General features: G+C 40.8%; 1 protein-coding gene and 1 long non-coding RNA gene across 8 annotated transcripts in view; one reads left to right on the top strand and one right to left on the bottom strand.

Annotated features, from left to right (window-relative positions):
• NFIX (nuclear factor I X) overlaps positions 1-26,815 on the bottom strand; it is a 252,987-nt gene that overhangs the window by 130,046 nt on the left and 96,126 nt on the right. For 6 of the 7 annotated variants that reach the window (XM_081176619.1, XM_081176621.1, XM_081176618.1 and 3 more), the window contains exon 3: positions 6,410-6,941. In XM_081176619.1, the coding sequence (XP_081032745.1) occupies positions 6,410-6,941 (532 nt within the window). Of the gene's footprint in view, positions 1-6,409; positions 6,942-7,503; positions 7,902-26,815 lie in introns of those variants that run through there. The other variant, XM_081176620.1, reaches the window with a different exon arrangement.
• On the top strand, positions 18,231-25,570 carry LOC308577091. The gene is made up of 3 exons (XR_014003430.1): positions 18,231-19,122; positions 22,900-22,976; positions 25,267-25,570. It is a non-coding gene; the product is annotated as an uncharacterized lncRNA (long non-coding RNA).

Genomic DNA, 26,815 nt, shown 5'->3' with positions numbered 1-26,815 from the left:
TGAAATGCTGGGGTAGCCCCCTTTGAACAGAGAAGACGGTGGGCAGGCTGCCTATCTTAAGAAGCTGGTTACTGTGGGCAAACAACAGACAACTGCTGCAGTGTTGTGGCTGAAAAAGAGCTGCATCTGAGAGGCTGCTGGTCCAAATGTAATCTCACCTGAAGGCTTAGCCTATCTCAGCCTCAGTCCTCTGTAAAGGGGGTATGTGAAGCGCTGCAAACAGTGTTTATGTACAGTAAGAAGTTCTATTACTATCTGGTGTGTGAAAGTCATTACCCACCTCCTTTTGAAATATGGGTAAAGGGGCGAGGGATCCAAGGATGCCCAGAACTCTTCCGAAAGCATTTCAAGAGGACATGCCTAACCAATATAGCTCCTCAGTGCTGTGATATACCTCCTACCGTATATCAAATGGAATGGCTAAGGCTCACAGGCTGGCAAAAGTTGAAAAATGTGCTTAGTGTGTCCTTTCTAGAATCTCAGTCAAGCAAGCAGACACATGCAAATCCTTCCTATATGATGACACATTGTTCTATTGCATATGTGACCCACCTTGGGACTTAAATGAATAATAAATTCATCAATAATGCAACCTGAGGGAGAAAAGCAAAAGAGGAAAGGATATGCAGCCTTTATGCTGTGCACTCTTCATACGGCGCCAATACTGGACAATGGAAAGAGGTCACTTCAACTTTTGCACCCCCAAACCACTCCATAACCTGAAAGTGTTTGATATCAAAGAGAAGTCCGGGGAGAAATCTGGCCATATTGATGGACAGCCCTTGATCAGACAACAAGAGCAGAGAATAAATGAAAGTTCCAAATGGCAGGAGCAAGGGGATACATGGTAGAAGTTGCAAACAGGGATGGTTGCCAGACTTTGGATCTAGTAAAAGCACCTTCCTGTTTGCAAAGCATGCTTCTACTAATGGAGGCTGAGTTAGCTGTTGCATAGTCAGTGTCATTTACTAGACAGCTAATAACAAATGCTCCTAATGTGGCAATATAGAAGAGGCCGTTAGCAAGTAAATAATCACAAGCCATAGCTCTTTGCCTACCTTCACCAAAGGAAATAATAATATAACCAAACAAAAAAGCCTCACACAAATATACACCCCTAAGAAGAAATAGTTCTTCTTTTTAAGTATTCTGAATCTAGAGATCTATTTGTGTAGCATTTAAGGCTGTGTACAGAGCAAGTAATGATGTAGTGGTTAGAGTGTCAGACTAGGCCCTGGGAGACCAGGGTTCGAATCCCCACTCAGCAATGAAGCTCACTGGGTGACTTTGGGCCAATCACTGCCTCTCAGCCTAACCTCCCTCACAGGGTTGTTGTGGAGATTTGAGCTCCTTAAATGCAATGCAATGCAACACAGTACAATAAAATAAAATAAACAATACGGAAGTTTTCTATTCAGCTTTGCAGAGCTGTCATTTACTGCCATGCATATGTTTGTATGAGTCCATCCCAGTGGACAGTATTTGATCAAATGGGCTTTGCAGGTTTTCAAGGGCTTCGACCTGTACCCCAGGAAAGCTTCAAGCTCCCAGACTGACAAAGTTGCAAGAGAATCATAGAATTGTAAAATTAGAAGGATCCCAAGGGTTATCTAGCCCAAGCCCCTGCAACGCAGGAATCTCAGCTAAGGTATTGTGACAGGTGGCCATCCAACCTCTGCTGAAAAAAATCTCCAAGGAAGGAGAATCCACCACCTTCCAAGAAAGTCTGCTCCATTGTCAAACAGCTCTTCCTGATGTTTAGTTGGAATCTCCTTTTGTGTAACTTGAAGCCATTGGTTCAGGTCCTACCCTCCGGAGCAGGAGAACACGCTCGCTCCATCTTCCATGGAACAGCCTTGTAGATATTTGAAGATGGCTATCATGACTCCTCTCGGTCTCCTTGTCTCCAGACTAAACATACCCAATTCCCTCAACTGTTCTCATAAGGCTGTTTCCAGACCCTTGATCGTCTTGGTCACCCTCTTCTGCACAGGTTCCAGAGAGGGAGACCGTTCCGCTGTTTAACAGCTCTTACTGAACCTATGGATGAGTGAACCTACTGCTGTGATTGTTATAAGCACCTCATACCTTTGGAACAGTTTTAAAGGGTTTTTTTTAATTAAAAAAATTATTTTAGCAAGTGAAATAAAACATGCTCAATTGTATCTTCCATTTAGCTCTTTAAGAAATGCATAGTTTCCCACAGAAGTAAAATTACCTTAATCAAAAATGGGTTGCAATCAGTTATAGTAAAATGCATTATTTCACTGACTTGTGCAGTTCGTATCAAGAATCAGAAAATTGATTGAACAGGATTCCACAAACCCCTTTATGGGAATGATATCCCCTTGCCCTCTCCATTCTGTTTGCACATTTATCAGGTTTCCAATGCAGGATCAGGACTAGTGCACAAGTAATAGTAAGGGGGTGCTCAACTAGATGTGGCACAGAAGATGTGCAATCAGGATCTCCCGTGGCTTCTTTAAAATGTAACAGCAGCCGTGGGAGGGTTCTGAGTTGGATTGGGACCACTTTCCCCTTTTGGTTCCCCCAATTAAAATACCTCCTCCCTGTCCCCACTGCTTTTTGTTCTGTGGGGTGAAACAGAGAGAAATGAAGAGATTTGCATAGAGGTTTTTCTCCAACCCCCGCAAAAGCTAGAAGCTTGCATCATTTTTACAGCTGAAATGAGACATGTTAAAGACTTGTGATGAAGTTATGACAGTTGGCATTTCTGTCAGGCTGTTATCTACACATTATTTTTCTAAAATTTCTCACTACATTTCTTAATAGGACTGAAGCTTTTGCTTAGATTGGGAGCCTATTAAGGCAGAAATTGTCATTTTTGATGTTTATAGCAATAGCTACATAGATAATACTGCCACCTTTTTAGGGTTGAACTTCACGCCATCTTAGCAAACACGTGTTCCCAAGTCCACATTTGGCAAGATAATGCAAGTGTGGATGGCTCACAGATGAGTATTTGTGGCGGGGGGGGGGGAGTATGGTTTACCAATCCAGTATCCATTGAACTTGCCCCAAGCCCACTCCCCAACTGGGATTTACTTCTGAATACTTCCGGTTTTGCAGCCTGGCTGCTGAAAAATCACTATTTAAAAAATAAAATTTAAAAGCAGGTGGCAGCTGGGGAGAATCAAGGATAGACTCACAACAATTGTCTCCCCATTGGGGTATCCTTTTAATATAGAAAGGGGGATATTAAACTTTTAGATTACTAAATAAAATTATGAGAAAGCCATTGGACTAGGAATACTGTTTTCCTCATAAAATGGTAGTCCTGCTCATAAAACCAGCAAAAATCTAGATTTGTGGCCTAAAGCATTCATTGCTGTCCTCTCCTAAGAGTGATGGCAGAAGGACAAAAGCCAGGATAAACAAAGCAGTGTAGTGGAGGAAGTCTCGTTCAGGATTTATTTCACCTGGGCTTTAATTTCTAGGCACCGGTGCAGGATTAGCTTTGAAACTCAGGTAAGCTTTAAAACTGCAGAGTGTTTCTCCACTAGCCCAAGCAGTTGGGTTTTGGCAGGCACTTCTCACCCAGCAAGAACCTGTGGATGAATTCTACTTCCTGTCTAACCACCACACCTCCACATTGCCTTCATTACTTTTACTCCTGGATCTGAAATTGAACAGAGGCAAAGCTGTAACTGTGTGACCTAGCATGCAGAATCGTGGCCTGCAAAAATAAGCTTCAGCAGCTAGTCATCATGGCAGTCCCTTCACGAGGTTTGGGCACCCTGCTCCACGGGGTAGCCTGTGGTGCAGGGGGCAAAGGCATCTTCCAGGACGCAGCATTTTCAGGGGGCTGGCTGTACTGTGATGGGGAAGAAGGGGCAGGGGTATGAGACTCTGCCAGCACCGTTGCGCACGCTTAACTACGACTCTGACCCATTGTTTTTCACATCCAAGTACATAAATTAAAAGGAGGCCTTATAAATGAACTTATGTGTCTTGCATAGGGTATTTTTGTTAATAAAATTTAAAAATGGGATTAACCTTTTGTGACAGATCATCGCCATCACCACCACCAGGACACTGCTGATTATTTGTTATCTATTACAGTATAAGAACAGCAACAAAAATCACTCGTATGAAGAGCTCTTCTGATATCTTTTTCTATCTTGTAAGTGTGAATTTTGTTCTTCACTCTCATATGAGACTGTCGTTTGCCCTGTCCTTCTTCCTTACTATCTTCTACAGCAACAGAAAATATATTGCCAAATTCCTGAATGTTCAAAATATAACCCTGCAGCATTTCAGATGAAAAGGAATCTTACACAGATAACCCTAACCCGAAAAATAGCCTTGGGGCTGGATCACTTTCCTGAAGGTTTCATCGTGGCAACAGCCTGTACCGCCCCACCATGTGCATGTGTGTCCACAGAAGCATAAAATGAACACAATGGACAGTTCAGAGATCAAGTTACATTTTTTAACTGCCCAGTTGGTTGGTTTGCCAGCAACAAGGGAAAACTGCCTTGGTCACTATAATATAAATGCCAGAGATGATCCAGCTGGCTCATCTCACAAAGTTTGCCTAGCAGTTGCATGCTCAATTCAGTATTTAAGTGGTGATAAGTCTTTGGGACATTATGTCTCAGGTCTATATTAATAATGTAAATAATCTGGATAACTTTTTAAAACATTTTGTTTCTTTAACTTGTTTTAGCATGATAGAGTTTGCGGTCTTGTGGGTATCATTATGGGCTGAAAGACAGGTTAAAAATCTAGTAAGTGGAGGAATAAACAGACAGAAAGGTGCATACTTTCTTTGACACATACGGACCTGTGTTTGTAAGTGGAATATGTGCTAGATAGTGGTATGAACATGAGGTGGGATTTTGCATGCCCATGCTCAGATTCTGCATGTTTGTGCATGTGATAAGATTATGTGGCAGGCAGAAGGAAGGAAGGGGAATATCTCTGTGATAAGAATGTGCTGTATGTAAAATTGTCTAGGAAGGTCAGCGGGGGGGGGGGTGCTCTTTACTTTAAAAATAGGAGAAAGGGAAAGGAAGAGAATTTGTAGGAAAAGGAATAGGGGAACACTGTTTGCTACTTGCCCAGCCTGGACGTGCCCTGAGCTGTGCAGAATAGATGATAAAAGTGTGCCAGATATGCCATCCGCAGGTGCTGTGGTGAACCTCCTGACATTGTCCAGAGGCTGCTGTACACATACTGGGTGGGCACATTCTAAAAAAGGAGAAAAGACTCCTGACAATATTATTAGACTGAAATTAAAGAAACACAAACTGTGCTGGGATACAGGAGGTGGCAAAGATAAGACTACTGAATTTAACATAGCCGAGATTTGCAGTTATTCTATATAGGGAAGGAAATGTGCAAGTGGCAAAGAACTGGCAAAGAAGAAAACAAGCCTGATATCGGGCCTCTTACAACTTAGACGAAAATAAAAGAAAAAAGAAGTGAGAAATAAGGGAGTAACAATAGGAGAAGGAAGGAGAAACGTTTTTGGCTAAATTCATTTTCCTTAGAACTTGGTGCAGCAAAAGGTAAACGCACCATCACCCGGCTGCCAGCCCATTCGGATTTCAAAGTCTGCAGCAAATAGAGTGTACCTGGGGCAGAGGCTAAAAATTAACCAGTATTTTTTTAAGCTGGAAAGAAAACAAAATAAAAAGGGAGCCGAAATAAATATATAAGAAAACAAAATTAAATAAGAACATGTGTGCACAAACGTGCAGGCAGCAAGGGGGGAGGGGTGTTGAAGAAGAAGAAAAAGAGGCCACAGAAACAAAAGAAAAAGGGTTCTAAAATTCTCTTCCATAATCCCTTTCCCCTGAGAACCTTGTTCCTATGTGGGACAGCAGATGTGGAAAATTCAGTTTTATTGCTCTAATGCTGCTGTACAAAGCATAAAAATGTCCAGGAGTGTCTGTTTGTATGTTTGTAGTTTGCAAGCCGTGGGCACGTCGATATGCTAAATCAAGCCAACAAAAGAAATTGGGGTGGGGGGAGGGGAATCAGGCAAAGGAAACAAAAGCCTCACCTCAAGATAAGCACATTTCTTAATTCCAAATTCTAATAAAATTGAAGTCCTGTTCTCTCAAATAATCTGTCATTTACATAAATATTCTTATTCTGTACCACCCAGCCTGTGGGAAAAGGGGTTTACTTCACCCTGGGAAAGTTACAGGCATCGCAGGTAGGAGAGAAGCAGGAAGTCAAGAAAGGCCACGGTAACTTTTTTCGAACTACTAAGTACAGTGGGGTCATCCCAGTGCATTTCCGAAGCTAGCAATTTGTTAATTATGGATGAAAGGAAACACATACATAGGAAAACACACACTTTGGGAGGGAAGCAACCATTTTAAAAATCAAAACTCAAAATATAAAAACAGTGAGTGGTGTTGTTTGCATGACCTACCAGGAGTGTGAACAAAATACGCCAAGTAAAGATCCAGTTCTTTAATTGTGACTCCAATGTGGTGTGGCTGGACGCAAAGGCCCGGGTTTGAGCACTGCGGCGACTTGTATAACCGCTCCCCGTCAGTACTTTCAAGAGGGATCCCTTTGAACAAGATGACCATAACTAGGTCCAGCCTCCAAACCTTGTCAGCCTGCCTCAGGCAGTCAATCCTGCGGATTTTGCCCTTCTGATCTGGGTTGGAGAGGACACAACACGGTGCTTTCTTGCCCGTGATGGTCAAGACGAAGTCCTCGCGAAATTCCGGGCGGATGTCCTTGCGTAGCTTGGCCAGCAGCCGGGATGCCCATTTCTGCTTGATCTCAGGCTTTTCACCAAGTAATTCGTCCTTCACAGCGCGCTCCTCATCCTTCGACATCCGCTTCTCATGCTTCTTAAAGTACTTTCGTTTCCGAGCTTGCAGGTTGAACCATGTGTAAGAAAACGCACGGACATGAGGAAGAAGAGCTTCAATGAAGGGGTGGAATTCATCCTGGGGAGAAAGGGCGAGAATAAAGGGTGCAAAACAAAAGAAGGGGGTAAACATTAGAATAAGAAAATAGGGAAGTGAGAAGAATCACCCTTAAAGCTGAAATTTGCATGTTAAATTATATATATATATATGTATACACAAACCGACAAAAATTAAGGGAAAAAATATGCAAGCCCAGAATACGATCCAACCCAGCAACAAGATAAAACACAACAGTAGAACAGGGATGCCAAGCAGGTATGTTGGGAGTGTGGAGGATTAACACTGTTTCCAGAATACCACCAGAAGATAAATTTGGAGATTAAAAAAAAATCAACATAAGTTAATTGAATTAAAATTTGACTACCTTTAAAAATAAAAGTAATAAAGTTTGTTTGGAAATGTTGCAATTAAAGACAAAATTGGCTATGATCTCCCTTGCATGATACAATGCTCAGGATAATTTATATATACTCGATCAATTATTTTAGGAGGCTTTCTGACTTTATTTTTTAAGTAAAGATTTCCCTAAAGCTAAAAACATCCAAGAGAGAGGGGGAAAGTCAAAAATGGAAATAATTACCATTGCTCTGGCTCATCCCGGCGAAGCTAAGCCCCCGATTCAGAAATTCTGGGCTCAGAATTGCAGAGTGTGGAAGGGGGGTGCTATTGGGGCTGTGAGGTGGAAGAGGGAGGAGGGGAGAACAAGGAGGAAAGTAAAAAATATAAAAAGGAAGTGCACAGAAGAGTGCAGGATATTTCTTAAATTGGGTGGAAAACAATTGTTGGCTGCATTCTCCACTGCAAACTGTTTTTTTTTAAAGTATTATTTAATAAAAACAGTGGGGTAGCAAAAAAGGAGGATTAAAAATTGAAGAAAGCAGGTTAGGAATGGAAACATCAGCGAAGGACAAAAAAAAATCAACATCACCACACACATACACACACAAAATATGTTTTCTTTTTTAAAAAAGTCAAATGTCTCTTAAGGATAATAATAATAAGGATAATAATAATAATAATAATAATAATAATAATAATAATAATAATAATAATAATAATAATAATAATTGGAAGGATGAAGGGAAAAAATAAAAACACGCAGAATAACAGCAAGTGATCAGGAGGGGGAGTTGAGCGGGGGGAAAGAATCTCTCTCAGCGTTGGCAAAAATGCAAAGATGCAACTTAGATGTGGCTCCCTCCGCCTGAGAACAGGGGCGATCGCAGGTCTAGGGGAAAAGGGACAGACTCCGCTCTGGAATCAGCTGTGATCGGCTGCTGGCAAAACCCAACTGCTGGGGTATGAGGGATTTTGTTGTTGTTGTTGTTTCCCCCCTTTTTTCCTTTCCCTTTTTCCTCTTAAACTCTCTTGCTCGCTTGCTTTCTCCTTTCATGCTCAGTCCCCAACCATTTGCCTGTGCCAATGCCAGCAGAAAAAAAGAGAGAGAGAGAGAGGAGAAGGGATCCACCTATTTGGCAAGGAGACACATCGTGGAGCAGCCAATGGCTGCATCAAAGAGAAAGGGAGGTGGAGGGGGGGAGGTTGGCGGAGAAGGAATCAGGGAGGGGGTGGCAGAGAGAGAGAGAGAGAGAGAGAGAGAGAGAGAGAGAGAGAGAGAGAGAGACTGTGCAGTTAAGAGATGGAAAACAATTTGCCAAATCGACAAGTTCATATCTAATGAATAAGCAAAGTCCAGCCGCAATGAAATTTTTATTGGCCAGCAGATTTTGGCAAGGAGGTGACTGGCAAAATATTTTAAATAAATAAATATCATAGCATCCACCCACCTCTTCTCCCCCCCCCCCACAATCTCCAAAAAAAGACAGTCCCACAAGGCCTCAGAAAAAGCAGCTGTTCCATCTTTCTCTCTCAATCTCATTCTCTTTCCGTCCTCGCTGCCTTTCCAACTATTTGTACAAAAAAAGAGAAGAAAACCCTGAAAAATATTTCCTTCCAATTACAACTCTCTCTTTCAATATGCATGTGGTTAAGATATTGCCGCCCTACTTTTTTCTCAATTCAGGTACCATTAATTTAAAATGCATACAGATATTATTTCTTTGCAAGTTCCTGGTATTGCTACTCCAGGCCTCAGCAAACATCTTTGCTTTCCAAAACTAGGGTTTCAGTCAGCCCTATGAAGCTCTGTGCCACTTCCTTATTTTCTGCAATTTTCACCCCGATATTTGCCAAAAAATTAATAATACATGCAGATTAGAGCAAACGGACCAGCATCACAATATGAAGTTATTCACCTAAACCAAATCCTTATTCCCTCTATTAAAATTTTATTTAAAAATGGCAAAGCTTAAAATGCATTGTTTTGAAAGTTTAAATAGCTAATTTAATCTATTTCATTCCAACATTCACTTTTTTGTTGCTTATTATTGCTTCATGCCACATGCGCAACTAAAAGGGCATCAGAAAACATGACTGGGGGGGGACTAAAATAATTAATTTTGAGGGGAAAGAATAAGTACATAAAAAGTAAGAAAAGTATGACGACCAGAGAAAAAGAACGGTGGTGCATAAAACAGGAAAGCAAACAGGTAATTAAAAAAGGCAAACGTGAGAAAAGCTAAATTGTAAAAATGGTAAGATTTAAAAAAGAAAAGGAATGAAGAGACGCGAAAAAAATAAAAGGCTTGCATTAGGGAGTAAAGAAAAGGGTGTGGCCTTGGGGTGCTTTTGTTGGACTTTTCTGAGTGCCGTCCTCAAGGAATTGGGCACAGAGAAGGCTGTGAGGCAACAATAGCCGAACTCACAGTTGCTTTATTAGAAGACAGCTCTGCTTGCTTGCTTGCTTGCTCCCTCTAATTCAGCCCATCCATGCACAAAGCGCCTTACCACCCGCAACCTCCCAATATCACAGAGCAGAGACAGAGAGGTTTGCATCAAAGAGGGTGAATTCAAAGACAAATCAGGGCTCTAGTCCCACCAGAGAAAAAGAGGCCATATACGCCTCCCTGCAGCACCATCAGATACTCTGAGCACCTCTAACCCTGACTTCGCTCGCAGGGCTGCCACCCTTATTCCTGCAGCACCCTCGACAAGCCAAATGCTCCGGTGGGGTGCGCGGAGAAGGCACAAAAGACAGACCTACGCCGAGCATTTGCCTACTGCCCACTGCCAGCTCCAGGCCTTGCTGCCAGCTTTCCAGCAACTAAGCAGGCAGCTAAATCAGAGCTCTCGGATTTGTGCTCGCAAATCGCAGGGTGGAGGCTTTCCCCCGCCATAACTCGTTTGGCTGGAGATGGGGGGGGATATTACCGTTTTTCCCTCCCCCACCCCTCTCCTGCCACTTCACAAATCTGGCACAGGTCAGCCTGAGATACATTAAAAGCAGGATACGGGGCCCTCCAAACCTCTTGCTGCTCATAAATATGTTGTCTGCTTGCGAAAAACACAGGCCTCCCCACACCTCTCCATGACCTTGGCGACAAACCCCCAGAGGACTGTAGACAAAGGTGATCTGTCCGCAGCTGTGTTAGGTAATACCTGAGCCTGCCCCCTTCCCCTCCATCAGGCAGATTAAAGGTGGGTGCGCAGGCAGGCAGTTGAGGTGGAAGAGTTCCATCCCGACACAAAAGCTCGGAGATTATTTTTCTATATCTGTGTCAAGAGGGGGGAGGGTGCAAGTCGAAGCTCAAGAAAGTAGAATAAAAGAGATAAAAGGGAAAACGAACTTGTGCCCTTCTCCCCCCACTCCACTCCCCCCAAAAAACATTTTCGAAGTCTGCCATTGAAATTCAAAACTCATTTGAAATTCTCACTTCCTTGTTACCTGGGAATATACAGGTTCCCAGGTTGTTTTTTTAGGCCCGGGATCCATCCTTTACAAAGGACTGCATGACCTTCAAAACTTTTAAACAACTAAATCTAATGTACGTTTTTAAAACAACAAGGAAGCTTTGGTGTGGAACGAAACTACAGTATTATCAGAGTCTTTACACTCTTGGAAAGCTTCGGTGGGGGTGGACATTGTAGCAAATTAAAATTAATTCAATTCACACTAACTTTTAGACATGTACATGAGGTGCTATGAAGACTAGACTATGAAGAACATTAAGAAGAATGAAGAAAACAGAATGAAGAGCAAAACAAAGAAAAACCACCCACTTCTGTCACTACTACCCGTAGCATTCCTTTTCTTGTGATCAGAAGTGCTCAGTGTACAAGACAGAGGTACGAAAGTACAGCTGCTTTGTCAAGGTCAGATGGCACTCAAAAAATACAAAACTCAGGACTTGTAACAAGATGCTATATTTAAAAGCAGCAGCAGCAACAATAACAAACAACAACAACATTACTCTAATTGCCTTAAGAGATTTCTAGTCTTGATAGGCCTTTTTCACAGAACAGCAATATTTTTACACACTTTCAGGGCTGGCTAGGAAGCTGAACAGTACAATCCGATTTTCACCTAGCACCTCCAAGACAAGAAATGGACTCCTAGGGCACACCTCTTGGACTGCAAATAGATTTACTGATACCCTTGAAAATATTGTCACCCCAAGCGACCACTTGGGCTGCTTGTGCACTTGGGCTGGCATAGACAGCATCCGTTTACAATGCGGCGATTGTCACAGCAGAAAAGCTCAACATTCTTGACACATGCATTGAACTAGCATATAAGATAATCAGTGTATTATGGCAGAATTGGGCATCTATGGAATTATCTGAAGTAAGTTGCAAATGGAATTCCACAAAAGACAGGAAAGCCGCTGTTATATGGAACAGGTTTTAATTCCTTTTTTAAAAAAAACACAACCTCATAAATGCTACAGCCGCGCTGGTTCTGCTATAGTACATAGAGGTTTGTTGAAATACCAGTGTAGGTACTTGCTGTTTAAGAAAAGTAACACAGAGGGATGACAACAGAAACAATGGAAAGGTTGTCGAGCATCACTACCCATTCCTAGCGATTGCAATGGGAGTGCTGAATGCCCAACACCGAAAACCAGCAATTCATTTAGGAGCATTTATTACAGGCACCTTTGAGAACGCACACTTTAGGACAGCCGTACTAGGCAGATTCACTCCATTCCAAAAGCACAGCAGATTTACGGAACTTTAAAGCCCGAGTCTGAGCTTTCTAGGATTCAGCTTATAATGGGATCAAACCACCGCTCGCAATTACGATGCAAGCTTGATTCCTTTCCGTGAGACGTGTGGTCATCTGGGTTCAGTTTTCAATGCAGAAAATTATGAACCTAGGAAGGTTTACCCTGTTGCAACTTAATGAACAAACATTATTTTAATATTTATTTTTAGTGTTTTGTAGGTTAAAACTCTGCACAAATAACCTGGAATGAATAGCATTTATTTTAGGAAAACATCTCTTGTCTCTAAGGCAAATCAATAAATAAACAGGGGAGGGAGAAGTAGAGGCATGTAGGAAAGATATGGAAACATCTGCCTTAGTAGAGGGGGGAAAGGGGTAGTGGGGGGAAGAAGGGAAGAAAATATGCTGATGGAAAGACAGGTTAAAGGAAGGAAGTGAGAATGAAGGGGAAGTAAAGATTTAAGAGATTCAAATGAAGAAGAAAATTTCACGGCCAAGTATGGCTCTCTCCAACTCAGAGTTTAGATGTGGGTTGCATATACCCTCTCACAAAAATACCACCATCTCTTTGTTCTCACAATATAAGGCAACTCTTCTCTCTTCATCAGTTCCAGATTCATTAACAAAGTATGATGCTAAAGTGGAGAAGTTCTTAAGAACGTTGTCTGAGAAAGAGCTTTTTGCTCTCTTCCTCTCGAAGCAAGGAATTTTGGGGGGTGGGTAGAGACTCCCAAGTCTTGTACAGAGCTTATGAGTTTTAATTACTTCAAGTCAAAACTTTCTAACTCTGGGCCTCCCCCCTTTTTTTTAATGGTCTGCTCGTTTTGGGGAGTCTCTCTCCTTCTCACTTTCACTCTTGTTCAGCAATAGGAGCACCGTGTAAAGCTTTCTTGGGGTTGTCATAGAAACAGTAGCACCCTGGCAAACTACATCCCTAGTGAATGAATAGCACATAAATTTCTACTCTCCACAGGGCTAGTGAGACCTGCAACATATTAGCCTGTGGCTTGCCCCTGCTGAACCCCCATCCCCGAGTGCCAAAATAATAATGCTTTGGCCAACAATGAGTCAGTAGGATTTTGTGTCCAGCTTGGCCCAGCTCCAGAGACTGTAATATGGGGTACAGAATTTGAGGGGGATGCATCTTGCCTTTCCATTATTATAAAGAGTTATGAAATACAAGATTTCGCAACACAAACTGTGATTTAAGTAGAGTTCTATAAAAACATGCCCAACCACAACTGAGATTTCAAGGAAACAAAATCCACTAGAAGCAAACAACAGCTTCAGCCGTGGGTTAGGGCAATTAGACTCCTCCTCATCATTGCCACAAATAGACAGAAATAGACTCCCGATTATAGACTTTAAAAAAAAGATTTTCATGTTGCGCTCTTGCCTCTGACACAGATTTCCATAATCAGAATGCCAGCCCAAACCAATCCAAATGATGCATCAAATATACCACCCCCAAAATTAGATAAAATTCATTTTCACAACCAGATGAATTATTTGTTCACTCAGATCCTCATTTTGCACATTACTGTACACAATAAAAACCTACAGATGACTATAAGTCTATGTAATAGTTATATCACTTTGATTCTCCTCTTCATTCTTCAGAGTTAACACACAGCGTCTGCCTGAAAAGTTTTTCCCTCTCTGACCTGATTTAGCACAAACAAGAGAAAACTGTGCGGCAGACTCAACGTCCTAACGAACTTGAGTTAATTAATGCTAGGAAAGAAAGAAGCTCCCTCTCAGCCTCTTGAATCATGGTTCACTAGCCTTTTCAATTTTCTATTTCCAAAAAAAAAAAGGTGGGGGGAGGTTGCATTCAAATATTTTTCCCGTCTGAGCAGGGAAAATAAACAATACACAGAATTGGGGAGTGGGGGCAGAATTAGAGCAGCACCGGATAAATGTGTGCAGGAACACACTATTTTTAAAAAATGCTAAGTTTATTTTAATATTTCCATCTTCTACAGTAATGTGAGTTGGCAGCAGCCTAAGTGATGGAGAGGGCAGGAATAAATGAGTCAAAGGTTTTTAACTAAAGTTACAAAATGACTCCGTAATTTCACATTCAACTAAGCACTTGGAGTTAAGGGCAGAAATAGTCGGGAGCCGAGAAAATGTGTTTGTGGTTCTTTTCACATTTCTACCATTCTAAGTAACAGGGACAAAGAATAGCTGGAATTGTGACTCTCAGGTAATTAATCCAGTCCTGCCTTCTGTATGTAACCAGACCTCTATTCAACACCTGGATTTAGACTGCAAGATTGAGAGCCTCTTTGATTACAAACTTACTGAATAAAACTGCTCAGCCTTCTAGCAGAACTGGTGCCCTTTAGCTAGAAGGACTAGGCTCTCTATTCATCAGAAGTACATTTTGTAAAGACGTACTTAGGGTGCAGCTCTTGAGCACACCTATATATAGCCACAACAATTCCTACAGAATAAAGAACCAGGTCAGAGACTGGTTTTAAACCAGCAAAAAGTTACAATCATTACATGATGCCAGCACTCCAAGGACACTACTCCAAATTCAGTGGAGACACCTTCAATTCTAAATGCTTCTGCTGGTGAAATATACTCAAGACATTTAGATACAATATGACTGAACCACACTGTGCTACCATAGCTGTCAATAACCAGCCTAGGCTGACATAACATTCCACCAAATCGGGTCAGGCGCAGTATGAAAGGAGAATACATCTTGTAGCACAAACCAGAGATAGCTTGCATTAGTACATTTTCTCAGCTTTATTTTTGTCATTTATTTTATGGTAGCAATTATCCTAACGAAGCAATAGGATGTTTACCAATTTCCTCCCTATTTATTGGTAATTCAAATACAGCTGATCCAAATTCACTTCCACTGTTAAAGAAGAAAGTGGCTGCCTAAGACATCTCAGTGTGTAAATATATGCCATGCAAAATTAAAGAGTTTGCTTTGCTTTTGTGGCACAATTTGGCTTGGATACAGCTACTTTTTCAAAGACCACAACCTAGAGCTGAAAATAAAGCTGAAGAAGTAGATGGGCCTCACTATGTCTTTAGTTGTACAACCAAAAACTCATTTGGAAACCTAGGGCTTTTTACGAATATTATCCTTGATGTAAATTTTACGAGCAGCCCAAGATCTGGCCAGTTAGGACAGAATATTATTATAGTCATGCTCAGTGCTTTTTTTCTAGGGGGATACAGGGGGACACATACCCCTAAACATTTTGTGAATCTAATTTTGGCCTCATTGAGGGGAAGTATTTCAATATGAGCGGGGGGGGGGGGAGCACTGGTCACACTAAGAAACTCTGGCTTGGGATGGATTGAAAGCTACTGGCCCAGGCATGGCAGGTATGCCAGCACTGAGTGATCGTGGAAGGCAGGGAGCCATAGCTTTTATTGGATAGAAAGAAGATACTAGAGAATTAACTCCATCTCCTAAAGGCATATCTAATGGAACATCCATCTTACTTGTTTCACCACGGGAATTAAGATTTTTATCAGACAAGCGCATAAAATGAAGTAGATGGCTGCACCCGTCTTTGATGCTCTAAGATATATGAATCAGGGGGGGAAATGCATATGATTTACACTTAACATTTTTACAAACATCTGTGATGACTTACACTCTGACTGTGGACAGGTAGTTAGTTATTCCTCTGGAACAACAGGAACCATTTCCCTCTAACTGCTACCATAGCACTGGCCCTGAGTGAGCCTTTATTTCATACTAGAATAATCTTAGTTATATAGTTGATAGTTGGATTAAATATCATTTACTGATGGATTTGGATTTTTAACTAACCCTACTACAGACTCTGAGCATCTTCAAGCTACTGTATATACAGTATAAACATACAAAACAGAAACCAAATTAAAATTAAGCAGAATAGCACCAATTCCACAATCTATTTTCTTCTTTCACTTCGCCCTCTCCTTGTCATGTTTCTCTATTTACAAAAATGGCACACCACCCTCCTAGCCAACTTTGGATCTCTCCCCAAGCATTGCCCAAGCAGTGGCGTAGCGTGGGGGGTGCAGGGGGGGCGGCTGCACCGGGCGCAACATCTGGGGGTTAGGGTTAGGGGGCGCAAATCCACGGGTTAGGGGGCGCAAATTACTTGCCTTGCCCCGGGTGCTGACAACCCACGCTAGGCCACTGTGCCCAAGTAATCTCCAAACAGTGGTAGCTAGTTTTTAAGCAGTGCCTAGAAAGGTGGAGAAAGAACTGTCCCAGCTGGATGCACTCAAGTCTTGCATCCCTACAAGGAAGAAGCTTTTCACACAGACTTCCTAATTTTTAATCACACTTAATTTCTAATCACTGTATCAATATAAGAATGAGCCAATATAAGAATGAGCAGCAGGTTTGTCAGCTCCATCCCTCTCCTCCCACTCAGGTGCAGCTGCAAGAACAGAAGCTTTCACTGTGATTTTAAACTAGTCACAGTTCAGCATTACGTCTAAATCGAGACAAACTATGGAGTTATTCTTAACTATGGTTTACTGAAATAAGCCAACTTCAAACTATGGCTTATGAAGCTGCCTTGTTTCAATAAATCATCGTTAAGATTAATCACACTTTAGGTTTTGGACACAACTCTAAACTGTGGTTAACTGAAAATGGAAATGAAAGCTTCGGATCTCCTCCCTGTGGCCTTCCCAAAGGAAGAATGGCGATGAGGTGGGTATATCATTCATATAATGATAAATCATTGGGTCTAAATACATACAGTAATTATCAATTGACAAGACAAGATAAAATTCACTTCAGTCTTATCCATTTCCTGCTTAAAGAAAACTGTTTCCAAGAGTTACATCCTATCCTTTCACAAACAAAACTAGGAAAATGATAAATTTTCAAAATCCATTTTATAGAGAGTTGCAGAAGTCATGCAGGCATTGATCAAGAGACGAAGTGTGTTGCTCATCATATCACTATCGAATTGATATATGTGACGGTCACACCAAATGTACACACACAATCACTATAGTGATGACAACACTTCTGGGAGCCAGTTTCAACTTTCCTAGGATGCATCTATGGAAACCACCAGCAGAAGCAGTCCAAAATGAATAAATACAAACCATGGCTAGGAAGGGCAATGTCACTTCTACAAAACCACATCCAAATCTCTGAATGCGTCTCTCCATAGACAGACTCTGTGTAAAAATGGTAATTGGGAGAAGCACGCGTCACATCTGTCCTTTATTCCAATAATCAACTGCATTAAAAGAGACATGGTACCCCATTGCTACAATGCTCTTCTGCAGCAAATCTCCTCTAGGTGTTAAAAAACAAAATAAAAAGAAATTTGCAAGATTAAAAAAACCTACAAGAAGCATTTTGATAACTAAAACCCCACACCAAGCACAAACAGGAAAGATACATAAATATAATGAAACATGAAATGTCTCAAAATTAAAACAACGGAAGCAATAGCACAACATTCACAGGGAACTGTACAGTGGTGAGTGAGTTGTGCACCTGTATTATGCGCCTGATGAAGAGGGTTCTAAACTACAAAAGCCAAGGCTACATGAATTCTGTTCGTCTTTAAGGTAACACGAGACTCTTTGCTGATTTTGCTGCAACAGAGTAACATAACTATCCTTCCAGCTTTCAACATCCTTGTGCAAACACGAAAAGCAACCCTCACCAACCGCTTCTCGCACCTGAAACACTGAAATCTATTTCCCCCCCCCCATTGGTATATAAGCTCAGAAGTCCAGCTATTCCACACAGGTTTATTATTTCAATCCTCCAAGAGTTACCCAGCTTTCCCCTACCCTACCCCACAACATAAAATCTTGCTTTTGTAATCCAATGCACTACACAACAGGACTCAGCAGTAAAGTGTCAATTTAAAAACCAGAATGAATGAAATGATTTTGTGTTCCCACAACTTCAGCTACCTAAGATTCCTGTCCGGTTTGTGAAATATAGATTTAAAAGAAAATACATTTTTAAATAAAAATAATATTTTAAAAATCATCTACAACAACAGTAGAATCATCTTCATTTAAACCACCTCCATCTCCACTCATATGTTTTTACTTTCATATCTACCTCTTTCTTGTTCTCCAGAACTCAGAACACTATAGGAAAGCCATTGGTAGAAATATTATTTGCCTATGAATTATAAGAACAAATAATTCAGACTGGTGGACGATAAAACCAATTTAAGTAACTGAGATAATTCTGGTTTAATTGCAGTAGAGATGGCAGATCAGGATCTTGGACAAGGCAAAGGTTGGCAACTCAATCAGGTTTGCAGACTAAAGGAATTCTTTGTTGCAGTTTTAAACTCCCCCCTAAAAAGGCATTTAAAAAGCATTGCACGGAGCAAGCAATAAATACAGCTCAAGCTCTGACTAGACACCCTGGTGAATTTCTGAGTATTTTTGTCTGAGATTATGTAGTGATATTAACATCACCTTAAAAGACTGAGGACCAAAGCAATTGTAGAGAGAGGTGCTGAGTTTTGTCACTCGCACTGGATTTTCATGTCAGGTTTGCAAATAAAATAATATTTTAAAATATATTTCTTCCTAAGTTCCCGGGAGAGGATAAAGTAATGCACAGTAATTATTCTACTTTAAGATTTAAATAAAGTTCATTCTGACACACCGGCCAAGTTCTCACTGAGGGGATAAACCTGCATCTGACTAGTCCTCTTCAGAAAGCAGGTAAGGACATTTCTCTCCAACATTTTTCAATGTGCAGGAAATGTGTTTTTATAGAGGGGCATTTATGTGCACTTCAGCCTGCACTTCAGGGCAGGTACAGATTAACCACCTCTGTGAGACCCAGGCCAAAGGCTGCATCCTGAACACAAGCAGCTCCTGTCGAAATCAGTGGGATACACTCCCAAGTAAACGTGGTTGCCCAATTTATTTCCCAACCCAACAAGACAAAGATCAGGATTCTGCTTCAGCCAGAATAAAGTCTGGCGGTGTCCAGCTTTGAAGAAAAAAATCAAAAACCCATTGCTTATCTATTTAAATGTTTTACTTATTAAGATGCTGATTTGGACACATCAGGTTAATCTGAACGAAACAGTGAGGGCATTTTGTTGTTTTGTGACAATGAAATTACTTGCAACAGTGTTACTGGAAATGAAAAAGGTAAGACGTCTCCCAAAAATCAAACTCTACAGCAAAAAAATATTGGGACTGTTGTTTTTCAAAAATGAAGATTTTTATGAATCTGGTAAAAGAAATGGCCCACACTTAGCCTCTTATTTATTCTCCAGCTCACCTAATAGTAGAGGGGGGTGGATATTTAATGGCGGTAGGTTGTTGGTTCCTACACATGCACATACATTGGTGTCACCTACTGGTCTTGACATTAAATGTTGACTCGCATGTTTCAATGAATGAGCTATCACAGATTGCTAAACACAGAGAAAATGTTTGCGGCATTCAGTTTCAGCTTGAAAACCATACAGCATTTTCAAAGGAGACAGTCCACATGTTCAGTTGTGAGGTGTCAAAGTGTGAATCAACCCTTAGATATCAATGAGTGTTTGCTTTGCAATTGCCATGCTTTGTTAACTTGCTTTTTATAGGGCATCTAAATGACATCATCATCAAATTGCTGTTGTCCTGCACTGCTTCTGTTTTTATTTTGCTTTTCAGATTGCAGAAAATCTAACATCTTTTTTTAAAAAAAATGGAACAGTAATTCCCCACCTTTTTTATATTTGATTTTTTATTTTATTTTTTGCAGGGACATGCCAAGTAGGGTGAGTCTATGGTCACACATCTGTACTACTGCACAGTGCCACTATTACTTTACAAGTAGTCATTTTATCAGTGTGTTTTTAATTATATTTTGATTTATACAAATGTCTTTTTTGCCTTTAAAAAAACCAAAAAATTCCCTATTAAAATATTTGCGTGATAGTGCTTAAATAAAAATGACCTTTAATGCAAATATTAAAATTAATTTAAATTTCAGGTCAGTGTCATTTGAACACCTTGTTTCCCTCATGATCTTTTAATGAGTGATAAAATACCTCGTAAAATACACACGCACACGCACACACACACACAGATAGCATGCTTAAAAGGAATTATCTCTGTGCTATCTACATGGTTATAATATGCTCACTATTCTGGACAGAACTTACTAGGTTATAAGTATGCACACGCAGACAGTTGGAAGTATGGAGAGTCAAGGACAATTCCACGTGTAGCGAAATAGCTGTGACAAGGAGAAAGGAGTCTACAGAAATTCATCAGAGGGATATTCAGCCATTGGGAGTTCTGCCCATATGAAAATCTGTGCCACAGAACAACTATTTTTTAATCATTTGGGCTCTCCATTATTCATTAGGTTTGTATTGTTTTCAGCAACAGACCTACTACTAAGGGGGTGGGGACCACAAGGACCCAAAGTTTCACAAATATGTATTTCCTCTTTCTTCTTCAGTACTTCTCTTCTGAGATTGTTTTTTAAAATTATCATACATTTATCCTTTCATATCAACTGTTTATAAGCCCTTTGTGGCTCACTCAGAAATGGGATAAGGATGCAAGGACAGGAAGTCTTGCTGCAGGGAGATAGCCATACTCTATTGGTTACTTTTTTAAAACACACACACAGGAGACAGCTGACTACAGCTGGAGCAGGGATGCACAAAACTCGAATAAATGAAAGGCTGAATAAAAAGTAAAAGCTTCCTCTAGTGGCAAGGCATCACTGCACTGGGGATGGGGAAGAGAGAGGCGTCTAGATGTACATCCAGCACATGCTTATGCCCACTAAAATGAATTGTTATTTTTTATAAAATAATAATAATCTGTATCACCCTTCATCCAAGGATTACAGGTTTACAATGTAAACACAGAAAAACACATACCATCATAACAAACAATAACTCTCCCCTCCACACACAGTTTAAAAGAACAGAGCTTGTTTGATTAGGCAAAGGCCAATAAACAGGCAGGGGTAGGGAACCAGTGGTCCTCCAGAGGTGGCTGCACTTTCCGCTACCATCAGCCACATCCCAAATGGCCAATAGCTGAAGACTGTGGGAGCTGTAATCCAGTAACATCTAGAATGCCACAGGTTCCCCACCCCTGGGCCATAGCTTTGAGGGTATTCAACACTATTGAATATTCAGCATTCAGTACTACATGAGGAGGAGGAGGAGGAGGAGGAGTATTCATTGTTAAATGGACCAGTAAAAGTTCAATTATCTTGCAAGGAAGCAAAATAAAGTTTATAAACTAATACAGGCATGGGTGGGGAAGAAGAGTCACAAAAATCAAATTATGGGAATGGCTATCATAAAGGATCTCATATTAGCGGAAAACCTGCCTAATTTTAGTAAGGGGGTTCAGCAAATGTCATATTTCAGTTATTGATTATATGCCATTTGTCTGTTACTGATGAGTCCACAAGGACACAGGAACAGTATTATTAAAAAGGAGCATATTTTCCATGTCCTAATGCCAGCATCACCGTCTTTGTGTGCAAAGAAGCACGTGTTTATTTTAGAGATGCTACACCTACAAAGGAAAAGCAGATACTTAGATAAACCATTAAAAAAAAACACCCAGTAATAAATTACTTTAACAAGATTGGGTTGTAAGGTAATTTTCACAGGAGCTATGGATGCTATAGAAAATATTTACATTGGCAAGGATTATCACAATGTACTGGGTGGAAAATTCTATTTTGTTACTGTCGTCCATCAATGAACCAACAGTAAAATGTACTAGGAAGACAGCCTCATGCTTAAGAGGTATTTAAATCAATCACTGTCTAAAGACAAGAGTGAATGAACAAGGATGTAATAAATTTTCCTCTAGAACAGGAGATGCAAAGGGCTGTTTCTAGCCCTCATCATTGCAGATATACATTTTAAATGTACTCTATAGTCAGCCTCTTCCCTAGGACACATCTGTAAAAACATCCAAAAATCCCACACCCTCAAAAGCTTATTGTGCCCCGTGAACGCCAATTCAAACAAGAGCGCATTCCAACATGGCCACACTGCTGTTCACTCTTTAGGGAAGGGAAATTGGGACTGGATGAGTTTTGCACAGTGGAAGAATAAAGAGCCAGAAAAAAATTAAAAAATTAAAAATCTACAAATAAAGTTTCCTGAACTTGGAGCACCTACGTAACTACACATTAGTTGTTTTTACATATTACATTCACTTTGGCTTAGCATGAATGAGCGGTGTACTAGTGTACCGCTATTCTCAAGTTTCCACTTTGATCCTTCCCTTCTTCTGGAAGCAACAAACCACAAGCCTCGACTTGTCGCGTTACCCAAACCTGGTCTCGTGGTTTGTTGCCTCTAAACCAAACACAAGTGGTAAGCCAAGAATAAATGCTGCTTGTCTGCATTAAACCATTAAACTATGGTTTTATGTGATGTGCAAACCATCCACAAGGAGAAATTATACCAAAAGCAGGAATGCAGGAGGCCTGCACAACTTGCACTAGTCATCATGCCAAATGCAGCATACGCCACATATTATAGGTTGGACAGGCCTGGTCCACTGCAGGAGAAATCCTTTTTGAGCAGGCAAAGGGGGCAGGGATGGGTCGGACTCGGAGAGCAAGAAAGCAGGTTTGAATGAGCCTGGTGGAGAGTGGGGGGAAATAAAGTTTTTGCGCAAGCAGAAGCAGGTGAGTCAGAGATGGAGGACTTGCATGGGCCTGGTCCATCCATCCGGTGGAGAGCGGTGTGTGTGTGGAAAAAGAGTGTTTTTGCGTGGCCGGGGGGGGGCAGAGAGTGAGAGAGGGGTTTATTTTCATTGAATAAACCACTGTAAATCGCATGTGCCAATGTAATGGATTGCTTTGAAGTCATTTCTGCACCAGGTAAAGAAATTTTTAGCCCCCCAATTTACTCCACTGTTCTTTATTTTGCCCAACCAAAGGTGACAACCCTATCACAGGCCTACTTCCATCTTCTTGGCATTTTCAATGAAGCAAGACAGAAATGAGGCCTTATTCGGTAAGAAAAAAAACCTGTATCTAATGGAAACTGATTGCTAACTTCTTGGAGTTGGTTAAGAACTGTAGACTATTCAGAAGCTTTTAACATCTAAGGTTGATCAGCATTTCTGTTTGTTTATTTTCTTATATGCCAGATGTTTTCTCCTGTCCTATCTAAATAAATGTCTCCTAAGAAATATTCTGAGTTCTGCCTCAGAAATTCAGCAACTCAGGTGTACATAAGCCTCCTACTGCTTGGTTCTATGTTACTTCATATAATATTCTTTAAGAGTAAAAGAAGTTGGAAGGCTCCTGCGTTAACTTTAGAAAGAGGGTATATAAAGTTATTACTCCAGGAAGTGTGGTAAACCATTGGCAGGTATTCAGAGTTTGGAAGCCTGTGTGAAAGCTTGCCAAAGTGCACCACGTTTGTGCATTAAATGTCACCCCATGAGTGACTTTGAAAAGTGTCTTGGCTCTGTTAGCATAGTTGCTAAGTAGCCAAAAGGGGGGACAGAGCGTGGAATAACGTGCCCTACTTCTGTGCGCCTTTAACAGATGTTTGATATGCAACAACAACAAAATAGCATGTAGCTAAACAATGGCTGGGTGCAGTTGTTCACCGGCACCATGGACCATGGTTTAAGAAACTGTGGGTGAGCGCCTTGGATTATTATCTCAGTTTGTTAATCTACATTAAGTCAGCTTTGCCTAGTTCAGATGTAATAGGAAATCTCTGGCTCAGTGCAAGCCAGGATTTCCATGCTGAAGCTGGTGAGCGGTGAAGGAAGATGCAAGGGAGGGGTATGTAGCCCCAGGACACGGCCACCATTTTGTAAACCACAGTGTACATGTGTGTGATTTCAATGGCATGGGAGAACTGTGGAAATGGCATGGGGGAAAGCCTTAAATGTCAACTTTCCCCATCATCATGGTCCCAATCCGAATTCTACCCCTCTCAACCCACCTCACTTTTGGCTTCAAAGTAGAAGACTTAGTTCATTAATCTCCCGGGGCACTTTTTAGCTTCATTGCCAAATGGTGATTTCAACAATGGAATTTCACATCCAACGCCAGTATTTTTTCAACTGCATAATACAATTATTCTTCTCTGGAAACAAATCTGTTGGGTGCATTATAGCATTTTCATTTGAAGAAGAAAAAAGAAACAACCCTTTCTACAAAATAAGAAGCAAGTCATGTTTCCTAAACGACCCATCTCAGTTCTTGAATCCGGTGTAAATACTGTACTGGGAAAGACCTCTCAATGCAAATGGGGTTCTATTGAGATATGGAGAATAAACCCTAGCCTGCAGAGAACGAAGGGTAAAAAAATGTCAACAACTTAAGGTGAAAATATTTGGACAGGGTCTAAGACACACTAAGAAAGCAATAGAGGAAAGCAAAAGAAAGCTGAAAGAATTCGGAAGAAGTTGAAAGAAGCAAAGCTGCCTAACTAGTTAGCATTAGTATCCTAGGAAATGGTATGCAAGCAGAGGAGTGTTCACTCATCAAAGCATATCTGAAAGCTTTTGCAGGAGGGCTATGAGTTAGATAGGGGAGGACGGGAATCCAGGTTGAGTTTCTCCCTGGTACACAGATATTTGCAGCAGATACTTCTCCCCTAGGTAATGATGTGCGGGTGCTAACCCTGCCTGAACAGAGGCAAGTTTGTTCCTCCTACGTGTCTCCCCATTAGTGAAGATAAGTCCTGCATCCCGTCGTTAAGACTTCAAAAATAATTCTCTCTTCCCGGAATGCAAGCAACAAGGGTCTCAAAGAAAGTCAAGATTCCTCCCTGCCCTCCTTAGAGTAAAGCTCACAGCCCAAAGTAGCTTGCTACTCTGCTTTCAATGCTTATTCCCCTGCTTGCCAACCTTCCCTTTTAAATCTACCTCTCACCTACCAAAACAAAAACTAAACTAAACTAAAAAATCCAGGCTACTGTGCCTCATGTTAAAGAGAGATTCGCTCATTTGCCTGTGGCAAGGCTTCTTGGATAGATTCAAATCCTGCCTAAGTGGCAGCAACAGCAACAACAAAATTAATTATTCCCATTTAATTTAATCCTCATATCCTTTTGCTTTAGGGCACAGTTCAGCTTCTGGAACCAAGACCTGCAGGTTTCTGCCTGAAAAGCCTTTAAGGTTCCGTTCCCCCCACCCCCCACCCCAGTTCCCCTTCAAACGCAGCCAAATATCCAAGTATTGGTGGGCAAATGAAAGCAATAAACCAAAATTTTAAACTAAAATGCTACAAGATCTTTGTTTCTTATTTTGAAAAAGTTTTCTTACTTTTCCCACATGAAGAAAAAAAGACGAGGAATCAGAGAAAGAGAGAGGAAAATGGAATCCCTCAAACAGATGCCAGATTCCTAGGTGGTGAGAGAAAGGAAACCAATGTGCAGCTTGCGAGAAGGAAGATTTCACGGGGGGAAATAAATACTGATCTCTTTAATCATATTTCATGTATAGGGCTGCACTGCCTTGTCCCATAACTGTAACACTGAGAAAATAAAGGGGAAATATGCCTCCTGCCCTGGCATCAATTTACACATCATTAATTACAGCAATTTATTATACTTAAAATGGATACTTTGACCAATTTTTCCATCCTGCATTCCAAGTCTTCTTCATATATTTCTGTGTGGCCAAAAGGATCAGAGATGCATAGAGCAAAGGGTAGTCATTAACAGTTTGATCCCATAAATTTGCTGTGCCGGAACCCAGCACATATATATCCTTAAGAAAGGGGCGACCCAATAACTTTACTGGTATGAAAGCCATTTAGGGTTAGAATGACATGATTATAAAATTAATGTAAAGCAGTATAATTGCACAAAATGTCACACTCCAATTGCTGTCTGATAACGCTATTGGCTTGGATCCTAATTTTCCTTCCATGAGCAGAAGGAAGTTCATTCACAGAATGGAGCTTCCCTCCCTTCTACAGCCCCCTGCACCCCCCTGAAAATCTGCTCCTGGAAGACGGGGGACCCTTGGAAATGGGGAGGGGGACTGCAGTGCAAAGGGAAGTTGACAAAACTGGCTCTTACATGAACAGCAAAGCAACTTGGGATCAAAGCAATAAGGTAACACCAATGTTTAGAATCAGGGCATTGAACAATGGGTAAGACTGTGATTCTATGCACACTAAGGAGCAAATCCCATTGAACTCAGAGAGCTCAACTCTGTGTCAACTTACAAAACGAAACTGTTGTTGTAATGCCTTTTTATATGCAAGTAATTCAAGTCTTTGAGCTTAAATATTGCTCTTAAGGCCCAAATCTTTCACAGAGCACAGCAGTTAAGAAACGTGAAAAATGAACTTCAAATTACCCACTTTTAAAAATACCTTAGCCTACTGTCATTCAACCACACCATTGCCTATTAACTGAAACAAAATACACATTTCTCTGCCTTGATCTCACTGTATAATTAGCATATATGCCTCAAAATATAGTGGAAAGTTACTTTTGCAGATTCTGTATTCAGACACAGTAGCATAGGCAGATATGACACTGGTAATATTATTGGCCCTATTACACTGTATTAAAATATGAGCCATGATACCCTGCCAGGTATGAGATTATATTATGAAGCATCTTGTCTATGCTGGTTGAAGGAATGGCTGACATTAAAGAATCCACATATTTTAGACTTAGAAGGTCGTGATAATATTTTTGGTTGGCATACTTATTTATGGTATGAAAAGGTGAAAGTACACAACAGATTTACAAACCATATAATTAGGAAAAAATTGTATATGGGATAAATATAAAAAATTATTGGAGACAAAAACACCACTTTGGCTTTCACCACTGAAAGCCATAGTGGTAAAGAAAAAGAATATGATGGA

This window comes from Podarcis bocagei, assembly GCF_964188305.1.
Source record: "Podarcis bocagei genome assembly, chromosome: 17".
Lineage (NCBI taxonomy): Eukaryota > Metazoa > Chordata > Lepidosauria > Squamata > Lacertidae > Podarcis > Podarcis bocagei.
Note: the sequence above shows the minus strand (reverse complement) of the source record. Positions and strands in the feature narration are given on the sequence as shown.